Source organism: Rhopilema esculentum, chromosome 12 (genome assembly GCF_057945365.1).
Source record: "Rhopilema esculentum isolate cy_ngs chromosome 12, ASM5794536v1, whole genome shotgun sequence".
In the NCBI taxonomy this organism is placed as follows: Eukaryota; Metazoa; Cnidaria; class Scyphozoa; order Rhizostomeae; family Rhizostomatidae; genus Rhopilema; species Rhopilema esculentum.
In genome coordinates this window covers 2151652-2178692 of record NC_142826.1, presented here as the reverse complement: position 1 = coordinate 2178692, position 27041 = coordinate 2151652, and the positions used below count along the sequence as shown (strand labels likewise).

At 34.4% G+C, this 27041-nt stretch overlaps 1 protein-coding gene across 1 annotated transcript; it reads right to left on the bottom strand.

The window, feature by feature from the left end:
• Positions 1-545: 545 nt before the first annotated feature.
• On the bottom strand, positions 546-14638 carry LOC135681459 (dnaJ homolog subfamily C member 7). Its single transcript, XM_065195948.2, has 15 exons — positions 14480-14638; positions 11902-11993; positions 11127-11365; positions 10385-10459; positions 9874-9992; positions 9145-9214; positions 8440-8523; positions 7639-7803; positions 6348-6439; positions 5443-5516; positions 4648-4794; positions 4020-4078; positions 3480-3570; positions 2785-2880; positions 546-1508 (listed from the first exon to the last, which is right to left on the bottom strand). The coding sequence occupies exons 1-15, from the start codon at positions 14563-14565 to the stop codon at positions 1474-1476; spliced, it is 1524 nt and encodes a 507-aa protein (XP_065052020.2). The 5' UTR covers positions 14566-14638; the 3' UTR covers positions 546-1473.
• Positions 14639-27041: the final 12403 nt, after the last annotated feature.

The window sequence follows — 27041 nt, the reverse complement described above, 5'->3', positions numbered from 1 at the left end:
GGCGTATTTTGAAGTAAATCAAAAGTAAATCATGCGGACAAGTTGGCCTCAGGAGAGTATCCGGAGAGTTCGACGATCGAGCTGGCGGTAACCACTCCTTCATTTAGTGATAATAATTTTTTAGAAACCCTTCGAAAATTAACCTTTTGACCATTTGACCTTAAAATGGTCAAAAACTTCAGAGTTTTTCGCCTATCATCATTTTTGTTAAAATAAGAAACCTCACGCAAATCGGTTGAGACGGAACGTTCGGTCATTAGTGTCTCAAGAGCTATTGATCTTTTTTTGGTTGAGATAAAATTTTATGATTGTTTTTCAAGTTTTTGCATAGGTCGAAAGCAGCAGTCTTTGTGCATCCATAATTTAAGCAATTTAATGACACCTTTTTCACTCATTGTGATAAAACATTATTTCTTGAAAAAATCTTGAAATATTGACAAACAACCCTCACAAAGTTGACTTTCATATCGGCAAGATACATTTTTCTGACGAACCAATTGTTCAACATTCGACGGCTAGAGGTAGATACAAGAAAGCATCAAGAGAAAAATCGTGGATATCAATGAAAACTGAAGCTTGTAAACACTTCTTTTCTAACAACAAATTTGCAAAAAAAATTGCTACTCTCCGGATCTTGTGGGGAGTGTACAAGTCTTCGTTGCGAGTTCTTCCAAGGGCTATGACTCTCGAAGCCAAGGTCACGAGGCTATAACCAAGGGACGAGGAATAATCGGAATGGAATAATCGTGACAGAGCATCCATAGCTTACAATTAGAGAACATGCAACCTCTACAGTTTTTGGTAAGCTTTGCAAAATGAAGGTAACATAAAAATACTTCCCATTAATAACATATCAATATGTTGATAATTAACACTAATATGTATTACACAGGATCAATAAAGAAATTCAGTACTGCTTACTAAAATAGTTTTGGATTTCAGATAAGTTTATTTATAGGAAAAGCAGAAAAATAGATCACATTCTTGTATCGCAAATTTTTTATACATTTTCTTATACAAGAAGCTACAAGGGAAATCAGACAATACAAGCGTAGGACAGTAGTATTGACAATTTTATTTTCTCGATATTAAACCAACGTTATACAATTTTTTACTTCTTTATGGTCTATTTACGACTTAGAGTGATCGCTGAACGTAACACCAACAAAACAAGACTTTTGACTTTTAATTTAGACGTGTGAATATCGACTATCAGGTCTCGTCAAATTTTTTCGCAATAACTGCAAGCGTGTGTATTTTCTAGTTCTTCAAATACTGTGCTTCGTGTAACACATAGCACTACGTAACTCAGTTATTTTTTTGCGCCCCAGAAACAGAACAAAATTTCATCACAAATCAGTCAATTGCAGAGTATACACGATTGTAGATGAGAGATATAAAAAACATGGATAAAGAATAAAAATTCAATTTGCAATATCACGTTTTGATGCGAAAGAGTCTCATTCTGATGTGTTAACCAAATGAAAAAGAGAATCCGCCAGGGAAGCCTAAAAAAGAATGAAGCACACGATAAGATACCAAAACGGAAATTGTCAAGCATGGGAAACTCAAACCAGAACTTAGGTGGATAGTGGTATATAAAGATTGACAAGATTAACAAAATTAACATGAACAGCTTGCGATAAAAACAAAACGACGCAACATTTACGCTGGACATTTGTCCAGTGCATGTTCAGTGAAAATGTCCAGTCGTTTTGCTGAGGCTTTAGATACAGAAAAACTATACGTGCGGTGCTGTTGAATAGGGTCGAAACATTTCTTTATGTATTATCATAAAATCTTACAAGACAAGCATAAGTTTACAATAGGGAGCACAGGGAGCATGGAAATACATAGCGACCATGAGGCAATTTACAATCAACATAAAAGCTAAAATAAGAGCAAAATATTTCAAAAGGGAGAGAGAGAGAGAGAGAGAGAGAGAGTGAGAGAGAGAGAGAGAGAGAGAGAGAGAGAGAGAGAGAGAGAGAGAGAGAGAGAGAGAGAGGAGAGAGAGAGAGAAAAAGAGTTTCGCAGTCTTTTGACACCAATTTATTACAAACGTTTAGAGCCCTGGATATATTCTGGAGTTAAAGCAGAATTTTGCATTTGATTCATGAGGTAAATGATGTAACTCTGGTGATGACCACATAGAATGATTATGTGACAGATCTTTAATCAAAAGATTAATCACACCATTAAACAACAATATCTTGTTTACAATGCTGAGAAGGTACACGTCTCCTTATGTCGTAAGTAAGACAAAACAGGAAATAGTGCTCTGTGTCCTTAAAAGCATCATTCGTTGGGCACAAAGGATTCAAATTTAAAATTGTACCTAAATTCGTGGAAATCTTGCCTAGTACTTAGATATATGGCGATAGGAGAAAAGAAGGCAGTTCAGTAAACAAAAACATGAAAAGACATCGAAAAATGTGAGAAGCCTATTGTACAATAGAGAAAGACGAAATCCAAAGTTAAGGTACAAAGATACCACGAACGACAGAAACACGGAAATGAAACGGATCGATGAGAACCTGGCTAAATAGAAGAGCGAACAGAAGAAGACAACTTAAAGGGCCAATCCACTAAGGAAACAAGAAAAAAAAAAGATGACGGGGTAAAAGAAGATGAAGAAGAAAAAGGAAGGAGAAGAGAGCTGAAGAGAAAAAGAAAAAGACGAGCAAATCAGTAATTCTAGTCCTGAAGACTTTGAATGTAATAGTTTTTATAGTGACAATTAGAGCGTTAAAAATGCAATGAAAAGTAAATATTATAAGTTACCTCCGCCTGATGGAAACGAAAATCCACTGTTGCTATGTCCTCCATGTCCGGCAGCACCGCCGAAGAAAGCTTGGAAGATCTGATTTGGATCAAATTCTGAGAAGGGAAAATAACCCTTTAATAACGACATCTCAAACAAGATCATATGTGTTTTTGGAAGTAAGGAGAAAAGGTTCCATATTTAGCAAAATGAAAATGCTAAATTTATGAATTTTTTGGTGCAACGTTAAATCTAATGGCGTTTAGATTAACCCAATACCTGTCATCGGACTCGCAGGTGTTGCAAAATGTAATTATAACGAAGAAGTATGCATAGTGTAAAAAATCATAATAAATAATAAAAATCATTACAAATATCGTTATCTTACTGACATTGCAATCAGCCATATATCCACTTTAAGTCATATTTTTACGGAATGGTTTTATGCAAACAAATAAAGGACCTATAACTTATCTATAAATTTATTTAATTGCAATTCATACAATCAGGTAACAATACAACTGTAAATTTAAAATAAAATTGTTCGTAGAAAGGAAGAGCAAATTATATTAACGACGTTTCGATGTGAACAACTGGCAATACTTGACACGTCGTTAAACATAACTCCCTCTATCTTTCTACGTACAAATTTTGAAACCTCAAGTTCATATCATAATTTATCTGCTAAAGAAAAGAAATCCTAAAGTGAACTCACCCATGTCAAAACCAACGTCTTCTAAATCTTGGCCATTGTCATATCGCATTCGTTTTTGTCTGTCTGATAATACGCTGTATGCTTCGTTAACCTAAAAATAAAATGTCAGCGTTTCAAACAGAGTTCAGAAGGCGTTTCAGCCTACCTCCGGATGAAAGTTATTCCTCTATTTACCCTCCTATTAATTTTCCTTGTACCTTTTTAATAAAAGTTTCCCAGAAATGGAATTTTAGTAAAATTATCTACGGTGATGCAGTAAATTCTTTTCCCTGTTTATACTCTTCTCGTGCTATGCAGTGGCCTTCATCTTCCATCTCACAGCCGTCGAAATTAAACCAGGGCAAAAGCAATAAAATCAATAACAGGGGTACCGCAAAACTACAAAGAAGCAAATTGTCAATCAGTTTGAAGAGCACTGTCTTAAAAAAGCCCCATCGCCAACACTGTGCCAAGGCACACAGAGGCTTCTCCGATTCTTGACAAAAACAAACTGCAAACTAAGGCGTACATAGGTTTTTTCAGACTACATTTTCAACTTACATCTTTGAACAGTTTTTCTTCATCTTTTTGTTTTTCTTCCGAATCGTGTGAATGTCGATCTATAAAAACAAATTGCAATCCATATTTATTCCACGTTTTTATTCCAAGTTTATCTTAATGTTTCTACGAAGGCGCACACCTTTTAATATAAACTTCTTACAGTTGCTGTAAAGTTTAACTGTTTTTGCCAAGTGCTGTTCTCCAGATAACTTTAAATATTACAACCTAGTTTATTCTTCATTGGCTTCTGATTCCCACAAAACGTATGGTTTCAAAAGATCTTCCAAACTACACGAATTTTCTATCTTTTTTCTATCGTTATAATGTTTTTTGTAACCTCGCCATAGGTTCTTTATTGTATTTCAACAATCCTTAGAACTACTCCAGACTTAGATCGATAATTTGAAAACTTCCAAGCCATATACATTTTCTGCAAATCCTCCAAAACTGAAAATTTGGCAACAAAAAGAGAGCTTAGGAATAAATTCTAACACGAAAAGGTAACACGAGGCTACACAGAGCACTTTCTCAAACATTTAAAGGCAAGTTGCAAATTTTGAAAGAGGAAAACTGTTGGCGAAAACACACGAATGAGTTTTTGAAGCAACAATTCAAAATAATATATTACCTGGATGATGTTTTAATGCTTCTTTACGGTAGGCCTTCTTCATCTCATCGTCACTTGCGGTTTTTGAAACACCTAATATCTTGTAGTAATCCTTTCGTTTGCTTTTTTTCAATTCTAATTTTGCTTCTCTTAGGAGCTGTCGATACTCTAAAAGTACAGATCGCAAGAGATATAACTATAAAAAAAATTACTGCTGTATTTCTTTGAAAATCGGCGATATAAAGGTAATTTGAACAGACAAAGTTGATAGGTGTAAATTCTAAAGAATATGTCATTATTTGGTAGTAGAGAGATAACTAGTAAAAATAGGGTATTATTCACTATCTGGGCAGTGCACTAGGATCTAAGTTCACATGTCTTATGCTCTACCTTTCAGATTTTCCCTTTTCGATTCTCCCATCAAAATAACATATAAATTGCAAAGATGTTTCTCATTAGAAAATAAGAGTGCTTTCCTGGCTTCATGGAATGTGAACATATAAAGTGCAAAGATGTTTCTCTTTAGAAAAAAAGAGTGCATTTTTGGCTTCATGAAATGTGAACACGGCAATACCAAATAGAAATAATACACACGGCATCTATAGGAAGTTGATCATATATACATACATACATACATACATACATACATACATACATACATACATACATACATACATATATATCCCAAAAAAATTGTGGCAATTCATTTTAGAAAGACAAAATAAAAAAGTCTATATGGAAAAATTTCAGCTATAAATTCACATTTAACGTTAAACAAGAAAATGAAGAGATGCTGGCAAACATTGTGCAACATACCTGGGTTTTTATCCAATCTGACAAGTTTTTCATAATCTCGAACAGCTTCTTCGTATTTTTCTGTTTGCATATAACTATAAAATAACAGCTCAATAAAAGAACCAAATATAGAACAATTCCCTTGATCAGAAAAAGAAATCTTGATCACATTACTTTCTAAATGAATAAAGGCTATACCTTATAAAGGCTATATTACCGATAATATAGTTAGCAAATTAATTTAGTACCAGAATGAAAATATAATAGTTTGATTGTTAAATAGTAAGATAATTTGAGTGTTTCTAACAACCAAACTAATATATGTTCATTCTGGTACTAAATTTATTTGCTAACTATAGTATCGTTATTCTGGATGAAGTACCACACGCAACGTACATTTTTAAAGTCTATATTGTATCTTTGACTGTAAAAACAATGCACAAACGAACTGTTTAATTAAAAAACAAATCACTCTGCAAAAAATACCTTAAATAATCAACTTTCTTCAAATAAAAATGCACTAATGTTAGAATCTTTCTTTAATCCTGTGGATAAATCCTTCAAACAGTTCCCTCCCCAAGGAGCTTATTGATTTGAAACGATTTTCATAGGGGCCTATTTAAGAAAAGGCTTAAAGAAGGGTGGGGGAGGGGTTAAGAAATCAACTGAAAAATCTCCATACAAATAGCTTGTTATCACACTGTTTTTATTCAGTTTGAGGAACACACCATTCATTGCAGGTATGACAACAAAATCTTGTGAAAAAGGTCGTTTTTCAGTTTTTCCTTTTCCGTTGGCTATATGATTAATCGTGGACTAAAACCATGTCTTGTAAATATTCAACATTACCAAATTAACGATTAAAAAGAAGGACATGATTTCCACAAACGTTATATGTATCTGTAAGCATGTTGAGCTCGGCTTACCATTTGGCTCTCCGTAACATCGGCTTGACGAACTTTGGGTCATATTCAATAGCTTGATTGCAGTCTTCTATAGCATCTTCAATCCGGTTTAACTGCAAAAATACAACGCGATAAAAAGGTTAACTCAATGTTGATTCTCTACAAAAGAGAAAACATAGGAATAAACTACAACAAACAAAAATTTTTGCTAATAGAAAAAGCCAAACAATTACCATAGTTTGGCCATGAAAAAAATAGCACATATATCCACCTGCAACCATTAATATTTGAGTAAAATAGTCTATTAAATATTGTCCATGGTTTATAAAATAAAGTGTGTAAATCAAGCGAAACCTGTTGAAGATAAAAATGTTACCTAATGTTGTTTTATGAAAGAAATCAAATCAAACTTGCTAATTTGAATATTTTTATGCCTCAATACAAAACAAATTGTGTTATCAAAACAGTTTGCACTTTGAAAGTTAAACAAGCATTGTTTTAATATTGTACTACTACCAGACTTTTTAAAAACTGTTTTGGCTGGCTTATTTAAGAGACATGAATTTTAATTGAACTGCATGAGGTATAGTCTTTGTATCTGCGGTACTTCAAGAGGCACGTTTTAACAGCCGCGTAAAAATCACTGATCTCAAAAAAGACTGGATCGAGCTTCTTCAGCCCAGCGTTGATTTTACTTTGCAGCATCCATCTTGCACGTGTTGCATGAGACTAGAGTGCATTCACAGTGGTTTTAGTTCAACTTGCTTTTTCATAGCAAAATTCAAAGTAACCGTCGAAACAAAAACTTGCAGCATTCGTAAAAGACTTAGAAAATATTGCCGTTGTATTAAGCTTATGTAACGGAGAATCCTCTGTTCACTTATTTTCCTAGGCCTATTGTCTCTTAGAATATTTAAAAATTTAATGATAAGTGCACAATTTAAAGCGTAGTACGGTGTGTGCACCATCTTAACAAATGCCAGCCCAAAGCTTTAGCGCAAGAGATCTCAAGATGGAGAGATTCGATTGCTTCCTCGTGCAGATATAGGAGAACATAGGTTGTTCGATCAAGTCTTTTTTTAGATCAGTGGTAAAAACCCAATCTATTTTTTGTGTTCAAAAGGAGGCTTTTTAAATACATTTCATGGGTCGTTTGTCTGTGAGCAACAACCAAAGCGTGCAGAATTTTTTAAAAAACAGCCCTTAGGACCTTGTTCTTTCCCTAAAATCCTTCCTGCCACCCCCATTTCTTACCAGTATATTTGATACTCAAAACCTGTCGGCAGACCAAATGCAAAATTAAAAAGCTTACCTTTTCACAAACATTTGCTCGATTGCTATGAAGTTTAGCATTTGTCACTTTGTTGCATGGGTCAACTGCTAATGCTTGCGTGTACAAATCATAGGCTTCCTGAAACCTTCCATTTCTGTACGCATTGTTGCCACTTTCCTTTGTTTTTTCTAACAGTTTAATTTTCTAGGTGAGAAAAGTCGGAAAATAGAAATTTTACAAATCTTAGCTGGAGATACAAGCAAGTATTATTGATGCGGATACCATTCACGAAATTTAGAATAAAATTAAGATACTCAGTAAATGTAAATGAAAAATTTCAGTTAGTGTCCTTACAACATTACCGAATAAAATGTCATCGAAAAACAATAAACACCAAAGAGAAGCCTTTGGAAGTTTATCAATTTGAAATTTATAAACACAACAAATCCTTGCATAAACATAAAAAATGCTTCCTTTAGAGGGTAACAATGTCATTAATGCCTTTAAACAGATGACTTGTCGTCGGGAAACTAGAAATGCAGAAAATTCTACTGCTTATTCTTCAAAGAACTCTAAGTAAGAGGTCTGTGAAAAAACCTGTTTGTAGATCACGTTTAATAGATTGACAACAAGAGTATATTCTTCTTCTGTCTAAGAACCATACCTAAAACCCTAAAGATAATATGTCGATAATAGACGTTTGCTGTTATTAAACTCGCTTAGTTAAATTCAAAAAATGTCTTTCAAAAACTTTGATCAGCATTGAAGAATAGAAAACAAGGGGTATTATCAGAATAACTTATTAAAGAGAAAGGATATGACAAGAAAGATTTTACTTACTCTGTATACTTCTTTGGCCTTTCTATAATCTGGATCCATCTTGAATATTTGCTGGAAAACCCTGTATGCTTTCTCATTATTATCCTGTGAAATTCAATTCATTCCATTCAATTTTATTCCTATACTATATGAGAATAGAACTATATTTATACTGTAATATACACAACCCAAGAAAATACATTATCTGTGAAATCGAACATTCATAGTTCAAACCCAGTTTAGGGGTTTCATTTCCAAAGCAGAAATATGGCTAACAGAAAATCAGACTAAGATTGACTGGACCCCTCATAAAATGGAAGAAATTTTACAACTCTGGGAAACTGAATTGAAATCAAGGTAGGTCAGGGATGGTCCAAGAGGCAAACTGGCCTACTTTTGTCTAGAATTCGTTAGAATAATCTTACCTATGTAAAGCAAACTCACACTATCAGGAACTTTTTATTGGTCTCTACAGAGCTCATAATAGCAGAAAGATTGTAAATAACAAATTCTCTAATAGCTGGATTCTAAAGCATATGCCAAGTATTTATTTCAAATGATTTATAGAGAGGAGGTCCTACTTCATCGAAAAGATGATTCAAAAGTGGGGGTGACATCATACTAGATTCACTAGACATTTACAGTATCATATGGAGCAGATACATTGTTGAATAAGGATATTCTACTGCCCCTTTTTCCTCATATACACAGATTAATGGTACCTACTTGATAGTAGAGACAAAGTCCTCTGACGTATAATGCCTCAACTACGCTGATGTCACTTCTTAAGATTTCACTGCAAAAATGAAACAAATAACATACCAGAAAATGAATTTATACTAAAAAAATAGAAGAAATCAAATGTAGAGCTCTGCTAATTTACATCCAAAATCCAGCTTATAACTTAACGAAATCTGCTGTCGCAAAGTTCGTAGATTGCCATATATTATTAAAAAGGGCAAATTCCTTGACTTTTGTTTGGTAGCACTATTAATTGCTCTCACAAGTGATTTTGTTTATTTGCAACGGCCCCAAAGACCTTTCTCCCTTTCAACTTTTGTGCAGACAACTGTACATTGAACATACCCTCATCAAATTTGTAAAAGGGGCTGATTGGGAAGATTCACTTAACTCAAAGTGCCAAAAGAAAGTTATTTTGCAATTTTAACATATCTGATGAGGGTTGTTTGATTTCAGGACTTTGAAATTAAAAATTATGATAAAGGTGATTATTGATTGTGATAATTCATGGTAATTGTTGATACTGATCATTGATTGTGGTCATTAATAGTGATCACTGATTAAGTTCATTGATGATCACTCATTGATTGTGATCACCAATGGTGATCATTGATGGCAGTGATGATGATGATGGACATTTATGATGATGGTGATACCACTGGTGGTGGTTAAAATGGTAAACGATTTTATTGTGTAACAGGGTAAAGAACATACTTTGCAAGGTTCTGTGCTTCTTCAATCTTTCCCAAAAGAACCATTGCCTCAGCTTGTGACGCTTTATATTTTTTGCAGTCTGGAACATATTCAGCCAATCGCCTCATGCAGTATTCCACCTTCAAAATATAAACAAAAATTTTTACAAATTTTTCATTCAAGATTTTTCATTGCCAAATGTGTCAATAATTTTCTTTAAAATTGTTGTGAGATTTGTTTTTATTCAGGAAGCTAGCGACTTGTTAACTACAAAGCAAAAAACTAAGAACTCTATATGATGCATAATAAGCAGTTCTATTTCGAAGATTGTTAGAACTTTCTAGAAACCTTAATTAGCTGCTACATGATCCTTAATTAGCTAAAAATAGAGCAGCAAGCAATCTACTCTCATTTTGTGTCCTAAACTAACCAGCAACTAGCAAAACTGTTGAGAGCATTTTCCTAACATGATTGACTTTTAAAGGTATTTAATGAATTTAATGGTAAGCAAAAAAAAATTATCTGTGGTTACCTTTCTATAATCTTTAGAGTTTTCTCCATCTTGGGCTTGGGACTCAAACTGTATCATTGCATTTGCAGTTTTTATCTGAAATTAGAAAAATATTTTTACCATTAAATATATAATTACCATTTTTACCATACGCTACATTGCTCACTAAGCAAAGAATATAATCCAGCCTTAAAATGTTTCAAATTTAAGTAAACCCTTTTAGTTTTGTGGTTAAGCCTGCTGTTAAATAAGCCCTCTAAAGATAGCAAATTATGGCACAACCCCTTTTTGATACAATACACCTCTGCCAAGACAACCCAAGAATCTCAAAAAAGTTCTTAAAAACACTGTCTTTAATAAGCTGTCTTACAAACTGACATTTGAACAGGTAATTTATGTCATGCACCAGATTTGAACTAATGAAACCTTGAGTTGAAACCATCCTATTTTATACACACAAAAATATGTAAAGCCTTGTCTATAAAGCATGAAGCACTATATGACAGAGGGGTAAACCGTGATTTTATCAGTTCAAAAGCTACACCCTTTGAAGTTTAGAAAAGGGTAGTTTTCAGTTACCTTGCCAAATTCTTCATCAGGATACAGTTGCCTGATTATGACGTTAAGCATGAAACTCTTATACAGTTACAACTAAGAAACCTCCTACATAAACCCATAACAGATTGCTGTTAATAAAGCATTGATCACTATGCAATTGACTGATCGTAACATAAATCTTCATTCGCTTGAAAGTTAAACTTACATCTGTTTTTGCCTGTGGGTTGCTAGGGTCGATTTCCAAGGCCTTGAGAAGACATCTTTTGGCAAAAGATGCAGATCCCAAAGTCATATGACATTTTGCTTCTCTGAGGTATCCCTTGGTGAAGTTACTGTTATAAGCAGTTGATTTCCTGGCATCATTCAGAGCGCTTTGGTAGTCCTTAGTCATAATATAACAGGCACACCGGTTTCCATAGTAGGCAAAGTTGGTTGGTTGAAGGTCTAAAAAAGATAAAAACAATTCCAAGCATACTAATCGGACTTTGTTTTTTCTGGATGCTGTGAATCACATGACCCATAGTTATGAAAACTAGATCATAGCAAAATAATCTAGAACTTATAAAAAAGTTTCAAGTGGACTGAATATCAAAGGAAAATGCTTAAAATCAGTATAAAGATATTTGTTGTTGAAATTTGCTTAAAGAAAAACAAAGAATAATGTAGAGATTAAATCACACCGACTCTGGCTTACTAGGCCAAAAGTAGCAGGATTTGAATGTAATAATTTAGGATGCATACTGCTGTCTTCAAATTGTGGATACATTTAAAAATGGAAGGTAGATTTACAAAGCAAGAAGACAAATCTGACATCAATTTGCAGCATATCGAATGGGATCAAATATACTTGATCAATCACAAAAAATATCATCTTGCTCATAAACACATCATTACTATTAGACCGTTCTGGAAAATTAGAACTTTTAAAACATAAAACTTGTGTAGAATACTGTGACAAAATCCTGTAATATTGTAATTACCAATAGCTTCTGAGTATAGCTTAATTGCACCAGTATAATCTTTTGATGAATATAGCTTGTTTCCCTCTTCCTTTTTCAAAGCAGCAAGTTTCCTTAAAAGCAATCATAAATCTAGCAGCCTTGTTTTATACATTTGTTCGGCAAATCAAATATACATTCTTCTGAGGATAAAACAAGTAAACACAATTTTTTGCATAATGTGAACAAATAAATTTTGTCAATTTTCTCAAAGGCATACATCATGAACCTGACAGGCTAAAGTAATTCTTTTTTTGGTAAGTACAAGGTGAGAAGAATGTTAAAGGAAGGGTGAAAAAGAGACTGCCTTATTAAATCATGACTTCTGGAAAGTCTTTGAATTTCAAAATTGTTTGTTTTATTGATTTCATCACATATTAACACCTTTCTTGGTCTGACACTTCAGTTGTATATTATGGCATTCTGTTCAGGTACTTTCACACCTTTAACAATTTTGTTTACAGGTATATGATTCTATTGACCTATGATTCTATGATCATTGATTGTAGTTTGTAACTCAGAAAAAAAGTCCCAAAAGAGGGGTGATCATTTTTCCATGATCTGAGAATTAACTCATATATTTTGAGAATATTCCGTCAACCTAGATGTCAAATAACACATCATAACACTATCCTACTATCTTCAGCTATACAAACGACAATATCTATGAATTAAAGAAATCCTACAGTCTTGGAGGAATTTTAGTTAATGCAGAAAGAGAATGACTATGATACACATAACTTTCCACACAAATACGGTTGGAAAAAATTGCTATTATCTTTAAAGGGGCTGCTCCTATCCCCATCTTCTAAAAAGTACACTGGGTTAGTTTATCTAAATTTGTATTATGCTAACCTTTATTAATATCAAAATTGCATCTGTAAACAGACTTTCATTATACAACAGTTGCATCCTAGCTCTAAACTTTATTGTAACCAGCAGGGTGGCCTTAAGGAGAATGAATTTTTATTTTCAGCAACCATATTTTACTTCAACTGAATTGAAAATTTGATGTAGGTCTTAACATTTTAGGGTGCAAAGCTGGCCGTGTGTACAAATTTGCAGTGCTCTGCTTTATTTTCTACTTAATGGAATTGACTTCAATAAAAGTTGTCTTCTTAAAATCTTCTTGCTCATTATATTATATAATTTGATTCCTAGGTTAAAATCCAGTTAACTATAGTAGAGAGCAATCACTTTCAAGACTCGTAGGAAAAAAATGGAATATCCAAATATGCAGAGTCATAATTTAGCAATATTTCAAAGCGTCTGCTTGATAATTTTTTTGTTAAATCTAGCATATGCCATTGTTTTCATACAGCACAAGAAGTAGCTTTGTATAGTTTTTGAAAATATGTTATAAAGCATCTTAAAGCAGGAAGGCAACAGGTGGAATGGGGCAAAATGTTGCTGAAAAACGGTCACTTTTACAGAGGTTACTTTTAAGGAAAAGGGCATTTATCCAAAAGCTTTTTCTTGAGTTGCACAACTATAACTATAACTGTGCTTAAGGCTAAGAGCCTGTCACAGATCTTTGGAGTTTGACTTCACTCTGGACAGACCATTATACTGACAGACCACTCATGTCAAGCCAAACTCTAAATAATAACAAGTGTAACACCCAACTGATAGATAATGGATGTCAGAAAAATAGTCTGTATACTCCATACTCATTGTATTTTCTCAAAAAGATAATGTTGTTGTCTTAATCTAAACTATGTCTTATTTACAAACAGAGTATTTCTTCTCTCCAAATAAATTGTCCAAATTATTCTTGAATGAATTTTCAGGCTGAAAAACCTCTCCTTTACATCTTTTCTGCAGTGCTCTTTGACAATTCTTAAGTTGTGGCCACGAGTTCTACTTTCTTCCTCAATATGAAACAGGTTTCCAGTGTCATAATTGTTATGTGTATATTTGTAGACTTGAATAAAGTCACCCCGAATCCTTCTATACAAAATATCTAAAGCACAAGGTCTAAAACAAATACTCAAATTCAAAATGTTCAACAATTTTCATGTTTCATAATATCATACAACATTAACTTAATTTGTTACTACTTTATGATAATCTTTATCTACTTTGAAGCACTGTTCAAAAGATTTTAAGAAATTCCAGCATGCAAATCTCCTTTGTTTTTTACAATTTTTTATAACTTTGCTTATTTTATCCTCCATTTTTCTTATTTTGTAGAATCTTTTGTTATTTCTTATTAATATTTGCATGTTGGGATATCAAAACTAAATGAACAGAAGAGCGCAAGGAATTGATTTCAACCCCCATGCGGGCCACAACCACATCCAGGAAATAAAAGGAAATATTAAATATGGGTTTCGCAACACAGTTAAAATAAAGTGAATAATAACAGTGCGGAAAGTAGACATGAAATAAGCAAAGCAGCAGAACAGAGGCATTGGGTGATACAATTAACATGTTTCGTTATTGTATCTTTTCAAAACAGATACCTCATAATCTGAAGTGGCAATAACGTTTTGCATTGTTTACTACAGTTGAAGAGAGATAAATTTAGCGTTACTGTCCTAACAGATTCACAACTCACTCTTTGTCGTAATTGTCGACTTCCATATGAACAGTACTGTCAGTGCTGTTACAATCCATGCTCACAGCTGTATCTACGACCTTCATATCGAAATGCCTGTTTTCGTCGGCCAGCCAACCGCCATGTATGGTGAGCAGAAAGAGAACCACAACAACGAAAAAGTCGAACTTTCTAGAACGTGCCTCTTTATCATCACGAGGCTTAGTATGTTTCGTAATGATGATTTCCTGCAAATTTTTGGCTTTCTACATGAGTTTTTCAACCAAAGTTTCGATTTCATTTCTCAAACTTCTGAATAACCGGGACATTCGAAATCTACATAATTTTCTAGTTTTTTGTCTTATTATCAGATTTTTGTGGTTTGAAATAATTTTTTCATTCACTATAGTATAAAGAAAAACTTTTGCTTTTGAAATGTAGAGCTACAGGAGAATTCTGAAAATAAGCTGGACTGAAAAAGTAACCAACAAAAAAGTGTTAAAAACAATTGGACATCAGAGAATTTTAGTCAACGAAATGATAAAATAAAAAAATGAGATTTGCTGACCACATTATGAGGGGATCATCTGGGTTCTTGGCAAGGCTTGTTTTGGAAGGTATGATTGACAGAAAAAGAGACAGGGAAAGACAAAGAAGAACATGGGGAGACGATGTCAAGGCATTGGGAGAACTAAATGATATTCTGAGGACAAGGATAGTTGGAGGGTCATGGTAGCCAACCTCCTGATAGAAGATGGTACCTGATGATGATAGTATAAGAGGGTCGTCGGAAGCGGGGTTCCGATATTCTTTGAAACGAGTACCTGTTTCTCAAAGGCACGTAGGCCTTCAAGTCTAGTGTAGTCCAGTATTAACTGGCGAGTTCACAATTATAGATAAAAGGAAAGCGTGACACTTTTTAAGATATTTTGAACAAGTGAATAGAGCCCATTTTTCAGATCCTTTTCCCCAGTATGAAAATTTGGAGAATGTAGAGATTTTAACACGTTTAAGATTGCTTAAACAAGCACTTAATTTTTTAAGGGCAGGCACAGACTTAATTTAACTACAAAGTTTGTATCTCAATTTCAAGTGTTACAAAGTACTTTTGTCTTGTTCGGCACACTGTTGTCACAAATTCTGGCTTCGAGGTAAAAATTGGCTGATCCTTGTAGAATAAGGAAATATATTTTTTAAAGATCGAGAGAAATCACAACTGCATCCCGAACATAAATAGATTTTGACTTTTCAAGAAAAGTTGATGTTTTTTACTTTCCTTTCAAAAATAACTTTCCCCTCTCCCCCGATTCAATGTTGAGTGCATTCTTTTAAAGCCCAAATAACAGGACTACTAATCCACTATTGATTCGGGGAAAAGAGTGCATTCGAGTTTCAATGGGCAACTTAAATTAGAACTTGGTAAAAACTTCACTCCATCTCAACAATTTTGTCCAGGATTGTAGCTTGAGAGAAACATAGAGATAAATATTTAAGATTAAGCGATAACTGAAGTTAGCCAAGAAAATTAGCAAGCAGCACTGACTTCAATTAAATTCAAATTGGCCTACTGAACCAACAAGAAAGACTGTGACAGAAAGAAAGTGACAGAAAGATGGAGACATAAAGTGAATGGGAGTTTCGCACAATCAACCCCTATAGACGCTTGGAAAAGGAAGTAACACGCGCTTTAGTATTTTGGATTCAAAACGGGCCAAAATAGCATGTCCAAAATAGAATTCGGCCAATCAAATCAGTGCTAAGTTTATGATTATTATGACGAGGTCATGCTACTCCAGACAACCACGACTTACCACAAGGATACCGACTGGAAGCCCAGGTGATTAGCAGGCAGGAACGGTTTGTCTTTTCGCGTTAAGAAACCCTATGACAGGTCATGCTTACCCGAATGAGCATGACTGACAACTAGGGACCAAGGTGGGAATGGGAGATTAATTCTATTCAATAATGTAATGTTTTCATCGTTATAATAAATATGTTTAGCTGTGAACATTTCATGTACCGCTAGCTTAGCCACTGAGGATAATTAAGATAACAAACCAGCAAAGTAAGATTTTAATAGCTGTATAAGTATATTTTGTTATTTCTTCAGCATTGACAAACTAACCATGCTACCGCATTGAGATTCAGAAAACCTTCAAAAAAAATTCTCGCTACAATCAAAAATAATTTTTACGTGACTTTAAAGGAATGACGTCATCTTGCTTAATTTGAATAATTTCAGCACCAGGAAAGAGTTGTAGCCTCGCTTTCATTGCTTTGCATGGTTTATTTGCAAGGTTTTAAAAGATGACGAAAAAGACAAAATGAAGGAAAGATTATAAACGAGCAAAATAAAATAGCTTTTAAAATTGTTGAATACTATAAAAATGCACATGAGTCATTAAGTATTTTATACTTTGAATGTCTTGCTCTAGGTAATAAGCAATAACATGTCAAAAGCCAAAAGTCATTTCAAAAAGAAATTTTCAGGTCCATTTTATGAATATTTCCTTTTCACTTAACCCTTAAAGGCCATGAAAATTTCAACAATGAAAACACGCCATAAAACGAATTCTTGAACGCTAAAACAGCAGTTTCCTAACGTGTATATTCTGAAAATCGTGTCAAATTTCACCTGCATTTGGTATCTTCCAACGGAGCAGGTGCCGTCTTTCAGAAAAAAGCAAATGATCAATTCTTGCTGAAACGCTAGCAGCATCAGGATTCCTGCAGTCTTCAGGTATTTCAGACTATTAAGTTCTTTTAACACCACTGTTGTTTGGTGCATCTAAGTGCCTGTTTTACTCCATGCAATTTTTTTAGAATTTGGCAAGTCAAAAGAAATATGTTGATTGTCACTAGCAAGTCATTTTTAATGTCTTTTATTTGATTTCTCAAAAAGCATCTCAGACAAGCCAGATGAAAATATCAAAACTTCCAGAAAGAAATTATAACATGCTAATTTACCCTGATAACTTTACCCTGATTTTGCCGATATCAATTTATATTTTCTTCAAAGCTTTCCTCAGGTTGCAGTTTTGCCCTGACAAAATTTTCTAGAACAAATATGATTTTTCAGTCAAAACAAAGAACTTTTAGTCCAGATACGGTCCAAGTTTTAGCCAGAGAATAATAGGCGATTTTCAAGCACATTGAATTCTTTGCTGAAGCTTTGCCCCAAACCTATATTACGGTTTTCCAGATTTGGGCAATATTGTCGCAGTAAATTTTTTGCAGGGTAACTTACCAATTCATTAAATTATTTTATTTCGGAAGGTTAGAGAAAAGCGCTGATTTAGCTCCTTTTTACTTTCAAACATAACGATGAATGAGAATAATTCGTATGAAATTTAGTAAACTTTTGTTAATTGGCCTTGGCATGTATGATAACTTTTGGCAATTGTCGTTTAAAGACGTTTGAAAACCATAACAAAAATCGAATGTCAAAGTAACAAACAGAGAGCAGTTTTTTTGGTTTTAGTTATCTCCAACCCCCTCTTGCAGATTTTCTTAGTTTTTAATGCTTCTATCAGATTTTCTGAAGCATGCAGCCACCTTACCGACTGTCTACTGCTCGAGTTTCAAGTGTCCTATTTTGATCTAAGGCTGGGTATAGTGTATAATTTCTAACTTAGATGCAAATTCGGGCGTTTTTTACTTTGAAAAAGTATTAGACGAATTTTCTTTAAAATATGTCTCCAAATGTTCGCATTTTCAAAACTTTTTTAGAGTTTTTTGCTATCAGGAATTGTTTTCCTAACAGTTCCATAAATGCTTTCGTGAGCAAATTTTCTTTGTTTATTTTTCTTCAGGTGCCACTATTTTGCAAAGTTTACTCAAAATACAATGACTGCCTTCTACATGCGTTGTTGTTGTGTTTCATACGTCAATCAACATTAGAATCACCTTGATTAAACGTCCGTGGAAATGGGATACTGGTAACAGCACCCTAGAATCTTTTTAAACAATGACTCATATATTTATCCAAATTTTTAATAAAATGAAAACTTAACGACCGATTTTATAACATTTTTGATCGTTATTCTGACGTTTGACACTTTGAAGAGCATCAGACGCATAGCCTATTCTAAGGGAAATTAGCTGCGGGGGCAAGCCTTTTTTTATAAAAAGAGGAGGACGATAGCCTATTGTTTAAAACAATGGAAAATCACTTGGGCTGGAGGCGCAATTGCCACCCTAGTTAGTGGTTGTTATATTCTCTTAATTCCGTAGGCCAATTCATATAGAAGACACTTCGTTTACTTTCATATTCGAATCCAAAACACAACTAACTCAAATTCCATAACACCCTTATTATAGTCACGTCGCCCCTTATGGAACGATTTCAGTAAAAATTGTTTCCTCAGCTTTTTTGTACTTCCTAATAAAATAAACGTACTACAAGCACATTCTTTGCTGTATAATCTACATGCTTGTGTAAAGACAGTCTTATCGGCTTTTCTCTCTTTCTGCACGAGCAACATTACTACAGGCTACTTTTCTTGGTGAAAAACTTAGGCCATCGCGCACAATGTAGAAAAACCGGGAATTATTATCTGCCTTCTTTCCTTCTACCTTTATCATTCGTCAGTATCAAATCAGACTTTCGTTGGGCCATTTGTTTTCAAATTCAGAGTAAAGAAGGAATAAAGTTATCCCCAAGTTTGGTTTTCTTACTTGAATGAGACTTTATCACGTGTCACACATTCAGCCACTCATGAATTGTTGAGAATTACAACAGGGAGCCCGCCGTTCCATCGAAGAAGCCACTAGGCCAATGAAAGTGCTCCTGATAAAAAATCCCGGTGAATGAAAATTGTGCAAGCTATTGTTTGGGTTTTAACGAATATTCGTTTTTGGGAGATGAAGAAACACGTTGTGGGGGTTGGTTTTGTTTTAGCTAAAAAACCGACCGAGGGAATGATTGAGAAAGTTGAGGTGCAGGAAAAAAAGAAGGGTCGAAGGTCTAATGACAACTTTTTCGTTTACATTTCGCTTACTTTTAAAATATTCTCCTAGCTTTTAAAAACAAAATGAAACAACGATAATTAGCAAAGAGTTCAACTAATGTCGTCAGCAAAATAATTTGTTTGAAGAAGAAAAGCGTTTTTTGAAGATAAACAAACCTAAACTCTTTCATATTTATTTTTATCATTGCACAGTCAGAATTCATGAAAAAATCGAATCGTTCCATAAGGGGCGACGTGACTCTATATAGCAAAGCATAACAAAACAATTGTTGCACAGGGCAACCAAACAAGGTTCAGCACATTACTCATAATAATAATAATGAAGGTTCACTTTATGACAGTGGTCAGACGAAAAGCTTTAGTACAAGAGTGCAACACAAGGTTGGGTAGCCATGGCAAATCATTTTGAAATAAAGGCCCACGAAGCTACAAAATTTTAACCATGTGATCAATTAAGGGGACCACAACCTTGTTTTCCCAAGGGGCCTAGGTTGCTTGCTGCGCCAATGCTTACTATTGTTCTCTTGGGTCTTTGAAATCAACAAAATCCTCACGTCCTCTTCACTACGCCCTGATTTTGGTATCCTTCTTCTATTAGCATCTGTTACTTTTTTCAGTCAAACTACAGATTAAAATTTGTTCCAGTTTACTAAACAAAAACCGTTAGCAATACCTAGATATGGGTAGAGTGGGCAGGGTCGCAAAAGAAAAACCTTTCCTCTCTGTCTAACTTCAGGTTATCTTGTAGCTTGTGAGAATAAAACTACACGAAGACAAAATTTATATACGCAAGGCCAATGCACATTTGCACGCTTGTTGCTTTAGCCGTATAAAAGACACAATGTAATGCATACACGAGCACTGCTACAATAAACACACAATCGTGCAAGCTGTGCCCAAAACAAAAGCCCAAGGGGCACCTAAACGGCGTACCCTGTATTGTATCCACAACAAAATGAACATGCTATGCAAGGTGGCATCCATGCCGATACAGGCCATATAATATAAAACAGATAAATGCTACGCGGTGCTTGGGGTCTTACGTTTTGATTTTTTCTTAGCACAACCGATAAATGAGACGTTTCAAGCAATGTGAAAACTATTTCTTGGAAAAACTGTATCTTTCTAAAGATAAGGAATTACTGCGGTTGCAGGTCATTTTACGAAGATGCTATATTCTATAGAAAAAGTCCTTGAAATGTTGTGGGAAAGGTTCCTTTCTCAAGGAATGCGAATAACTGAAATACAAATACGATACTTGATCAGAGTTTATGCTTCTTTCTGTGACAATGGAAGGCTCAAAGAGACACTTGAAAGCAGGTTTTAAGTAAAATGCAAACGGCAAGAGCGTTGCCATTTCTGCCTACACAGCTGCTAGTTCACCTGCTTCTCTAGATTCTTTCGTGCTGTCGGATTTCAGATACGTTTTGATAACATTGGCAGGTTTACCTTTGTGTCTTCTGCTTCAATGAGCTGTGCAAGTTAGCGGACCATTCAATCAAGGCTACATTTTTTGATCAGCAGACCAACTCGGGGCAAGCCCTCAGAGATGTAACAAATACAGGGGTGTAGAGCTAGAGGGCTCCTGGGGGCTGAGCCCCCCTTGTTAATGCCTAAAATTGGCAAATTTCTACTTTTGCTATTGTTTTTTGCAACATTTTGTGCAAGAGCCCCCCTTATTATTTTGATAGCACTACACCACTGATCAAATACCATAGATTTCAGCCGTCGAATTTGCTTATGAGTTGCTTAACTCTCAGAAGACTTGTTAGACCCTCCTATTTAGTAAACCTGGACCAAATCTGGTCTCATTCGTGGAGCCCTCAAGTTGCTTGACAATTAAAAGATAAAAAACCAAGGTCTTGGTTGGTCTTTTAACTTGTTGCTTATAAAAAATGTGTAGTTAAGAAACTAATGAAAACGAATAAATTGTTTCTAATTTTGAATAAAAAAGTTCGATCAGCACCAAATATGTTTGAAAAATATAGTTTCCTCTTTGTGCAATGAATGTTGCTCGGGAATTTTCATTTCAATGAAAATCTTTCCTTGACTGGAAGAAGTAAAGTTCTAGACTGGTTTAATATAAGTATGAGCACGATTCATTGTGGTATCGCTTTGATTTTCTATTTTCTATTGAATATATTCATCCATTTTCCTTCTTTAATGCACTCTTTAATATTCACATAATTTTTGATACTATAATTGTGCTTGTGTGACGTTTATGAAATAATTGCTTGGTTTAAGAAATAATTATGTTAATAACAGGTTGTAAGAAAGATACGTCAATTGATTGGGAGGAAGAAGGAAATATTAGCCATTAGACTTCTAGTTTGGTATGCAAGTCAAAAGACACCAATCAATTTATTCATCTTTTCATAAAGTAACAGCGCTTTACACCTCCAAACAACACGATCATGTATTTTTCGCTTCATTGCAAAGGAACTCTATTTGAATCTGCCTTATGGAGGGGTTTTAATGTAAGTTGAACTCGTATGGATGTAACTGCAGGATTAAGGTGCACATTTGTTGACGCTAGTTGTTGACGTTGGTAAATTAATGACAGAAGCTTGTACTCTTATAAAAGGATCTTCAGAACTATTAAACTAAAAGCTGTCATTTGCAAAGTTTATGGCAAAGTAGATTATTGACTGATAGTGTCTTCATAAAGATTTTTCATTAGAACGAAAAATCACGGAGGCTGTCGTGAGCTAATAGGATTTGTATTGGGAAAGGGCTTTTTAGAATATAACATGCCTAAACACCTTAATGTCAGTAAGCGAATGACAAGTAGTTCATAACGTAATCACTTTGACAATTGTAATGATGCAGTGATTCAATGCGTTAATTTCTGAGGCTAACTGCATCAGTGTCATTGGATACTTTGTTATTTGAAAAAGTCGTCATGTTTCACAAAAGTTCAAAAGCATAACTTTGCCCTTCATGTCATTAGAGCAGAAGTGATTAATGAGCTTTGCCTTAGCGACCACCTTCGATTTTTACTTAACAATTAAGATGTAACTTAATGGCCTATCTTCTTTTAATAACAGCTAATCTCAAGTTATTAGAGCAGAAGTGATCGATGAACTTTGCTTTAGCTACCACCTTTGGCTTCTACCGAACAATCAAGATATAACTTAATGGCCTAGCCATTTTCAATCGTAGCTAATCCTCAAGCTGGACCGTGGCCTTTGCCCTTTGTCGATAAACATGGCCGTTTTGTCATGATAACTCGAGAATGAAATCCTGTTCAAGAAGAAGTAATTTGTAGGCTATGAGCATCCTGCTATGTACAGTTTGAGAAACTAAATGTGTTCTTGTGATGTGAACTGCCAATAATGTGAACTGCCAATTACCCTAAATATTCGCGCCCTGTAATGTTTGTCATGCCTGAGGTTATTATGGGTTTAATGTCAGTTAAGCTAGCAAACAATTTTCGAAAGCGAATGTTTATTTTCTGTGCTACAAAAATGAACTTAATTTCCATCTTTTAATGGCCAGCCAAATTTCATATCCATATCTGAAAATCGTCTTATCTTTTAAACAAAACGCCGTCACCGCTTATCTAAATCTAAATCTAAATGTTTTATCTAAATCTATTCCACAGCTATCTTGAATGAAACAACGATTTTCGTAATTATTAAAATAGCCACCAGATGCATTTTGAAGAGTTAATTTCCGTTATGTAAAAGTCAGTAATGAAATCTGGGTCAGAGGATCTATTCGAAGGAACATTTTGTATTGTAAAAATTTTTGATATCTGATCCCGTCTAATCGAACATGTGCCAAGAAAGACAAGGACTTTTGGAATCAATTATGATATGCATTGCTATAAACGTACAATCACTGCCAAAAGTCTTGGAACACTAACGTAGGTTTTCAAAGGCAAATTCAGCCATCCCCCTCTCCCCCTAGGAACAATGTTGATTTACTATAGAAAAAAGAAAGGGGGGTATGGAGTACGCTTTTTCTTGTGGATTGTTTGATATTTTTCTATACTTTCAACATTGTTTTGGGGGGAAAGGGGGACGGAAGTGGTAGTATTCAAGAAAACAAATAAAAGATAGAAAAGCACAGCGCAAAATGTTAGGTGTTCCAACTAATTTTGGCAGTGATTGTCAAAATGAAATGAGCTTATAGTAAAAGGATGCACATTTTTTGCATTATCAACCTTCATTCAAAAAATCTTTAGCTTTTAATTTCAATTTCTAATTAATTTAGCTTCAAAATTAAGTTTCAAAGAATGATATTGTAATTATTTACTTTCATTTAATTTATGCCACTATTAAAACCTTTGTACTAAGGGTTAGTGTGCATATATATGGATACAAATACAAATATATGCCTAATATGTAATATCAACCCTGTTGTTTTCAATACTTTCAACGTTCTAGTCTATTCAATTTCAAACAAATAATAATTGTGGCATTAGACCATTAATTTTTGTAAAAGTAAATTTATCGCTCTGAACCCACAAATTTATTTCAATTAAACTCACGTCCTTAAAAAAATGAAATCTGAACAAGCAAAAAATAGAAGAATATTGGCCTTTTCTTAATCTGGTCTCTTACAATTTTTAATTTATGATCAGAGTACGTTCTCTAATTCAATTTTATCTGTTATTGCTTGAAGCTCTTCAGTGCAAATTTATAAGGGTGTTCTGAAACATTAAAATGTTTCTTGATTAAGCTTAGTTTTATTTCTTGAACATGATGGAAAACTGTTCCATATGTTTACAGAAAACTTAGGTTCTTTCACATTTTCATTTGATGTCCATCTGAGGTACTGGTCTTGCGGTATACAGCAATGTAAGCTTGAAATCAACTGGCATGGCTTCCAGACAGAAAGAGTTTGGAGGCAGAGGCCTTGTCCCCTCCAGCATTAACTTTCCACGGTATTATGTTAAAAAACCAGTCAGCATGATAGACTTAGTTTTTTGAGTTACAATTTCAGCTAGATATTTGCAAAAGCCTTGTTGCTTAAAAATGTTTAAAGCAATTTGCCGTTTGTTATGTGTAAACAGCCCATAGACAGAGCTCTTACTGCCTTTCAAACTTTCGAGCAAGTCTTCTTTCTTTTCAGAGCTTTCAATTACCTAAAGCATATTTCGTGATTCCGTTTTATATATTACGCTTATTACAATTGGATTTCGCTTGAACCAAGACGACGGTGTGATTAGCCAATCGTAATGAAACAGACACGCCTCAGCCTCTTAGCCTTAGGAGGCTCTCCTGATTTGGTATTAGAAAGTTCTGTTTGGGGATCACTGCGATTGGCATAATTTTGTTTTTTATAAAAAGAATCGAATAACTTATTCTCTAATGGAGTAATTTTTTTTTTGTTCGTGAGATAGCTACTTAGCAAGAGGTAGCGACTTGGGCTGGATCCAGGGGCTGCTACCCTAATCAATCTCTGTATGTTGTTTAAAACTGCTAGTGGATTTGCTAAGATCTTGCGATGTGAAATATGCAAAAATAGTCTTTGTACTCCTAATTAAAATGTGCATGGAACGTCTATGTGTAGAGGTAATTCTAAAGCATTCTTTGCAATGATTATGCACCTAGAGCTATGTCTCGTAAATAAAAAAGGCCCCCTGTACGTCTGTTTTGTTGATTTTAAGAAAGCCTTCGATTCCGTGGACCATAAGCTGATGTTACAACTTGGTACATATGGAATCAACCATCTTGTCATTTTATAACCAAGCTAAATCTTGTGTGAGGGGTAACGATGGCCGAACAGATATCTTCCCCAGTAACAGAGGTGTAAGGCAAGGGTGCCTTCTTAGCTCAGTAATCTTTGATTTACATTTAAACGATTTAAACCGCCACATTAAGGCTTCGTTACAAGGGGTAGTGATGGATAATATACCTCTCCATACATTTTTATGTTGCCGAAATCTCATTCTAAATAAAACTAAGAAAGAAAAAATAAAAAATAAATATAAAATATAAGATAAAATATAAAAATAAATAAAACTTAGAAGATTGGTGATAAACAAGTAAAGGAATGTAATTCTTATATATATAAGGTGCTATGATAAAATCAAATGGATCCTATTCAGTAAACATCGATATAATGAAAGAGAGCTCATAAGCCTTATGATAAGGCCTATTTTTCTTTCACTTCTAAAAGCAAAGAATGGGGTGGTTTCCAGCCACTTTTTTTTCTATATTTATTCCACCATACGATTATCCTTCTCCTAAATTATGCATCAGAGGTAGGGGATTGTGAAGAATGGCCTAAATTAGAAACTCTAAATGCCTTAAAGCATGCAAGTATGCCTTGGGTTTGATGTTTGATCAAGTACCACTATCGTCTACGCAGAAGGAATTAGATACTTTAAACTTTTTCACTCGATTATCTTCTCTGAACTCTAAACGTTATGCATATAAGGCTTTTTATATGCTTATCAATGATTCTGGCTCTGGCCACCCAAACTGAGCAGAGTCATCTCTCAGACCCATAATCTTCAAATGTGATATGGAATATAGGAAACAGACACTGTTTAAATAATTAAAACTAAGGTTAGAAAACTTTTAATTTAAAGAATCAAGTACCAGGTATCGAGTCTGAAGTAACAGAAAGACTAAATGAACACATAACTGATAATAAGAAACTACATTTTACCCCTCATATAAAGCATTTTACAAATTCGAGGCTTTTCTCGACTACCTATCTGACTTTGTAGCTATCTAACTAGCCAATTATCAAAGAACTTTGTCGCTTAGTATTTCTTGTAACTTCTTATATCAGAATAATCATTTGTTACTTAGATATTAACTGTCTCATTGCATCTGACTAACCATTACTTGTTAAATGTTGTTCTAAGCTATAATTATACAATTAGTTATACCTTCTATCGCTGTAGTATTGCAAGCAGTTAAGGGCCATATACTTGATTTGTAAGAAATGGCTTTTTATAAAGATGTTTTTTACCAGGCCTAGAAAAAACACATCGGCACAACCTCTACTGCAGAGGAGCAGTTAGCTTTGATAAAAATTCAAGCTTTAGGCTATTAACGTTCTGAATTCCCCTTACACCATGAGACTCAATCATACCAGCATAGATTGACAATAACATTAAGTGGAGCAATTTTCTGCTGTGTGACTTTTTATAGCCTCTTATGACCAACAGTATTGAGAGAATCGATATCTTTTTTGACGCTGTAATCGTTAGAACAGGCACAAATCTGACCTGGAAAAAGTGGCAAAGTTCCCTAAAGAAAGATTGGAATACGTCACAATCACTGGTAGATTTGACGAATAGGCCTATACTATCTATGCCCACGACTAAAGCTTTCATGGACAATTCAAACACATATATTTCGTTGATCAAATAGTAACAAATCGATTCTTTTAAACATCATTTAGACATGAAGAATTTTTTGACTACTGCTGTTTTCCCAACGTAGGCACTGGTCAATTTTAACAATTCGAATGGAGAAGTAATAACAACGCTAGCAAGGTCTTTGTATGGCCTAATTTAAAGAATGCATTTTCTGTGCTCGTGAAAGAGCTGGATAGAAGAAACTCAAAACCTCTGTGCTACATGATCTCATCACCTCTGACCAGCAGGACTAGGTCCGTGATCCAATATGCTTTTTAAACTCGTAACT

Coding starts and splice junctions, on each gene's coding strand:
- LOC135681459 (XM_065195948.2), bottom strand. CDS start 14,565: ATGAAGGTCGTAGATACAGCTGTGAGCATGGATTGTAACAGCACTGAC. Junction 7,804..8,439: donor AGGCCAAAGAAGTATACAGA/GTAAGTAAAATC, acceptor TTTCTCACCTAG/AAAATTAAACTGTTAGAAAA. Junction 3,571..4,019: donor AAGAAAAACTGTTCAAAGAT/GTAAGTTGAAAA, acceptor TTTTATTTTTAG/GTTAACGAAGCATACAGCGT.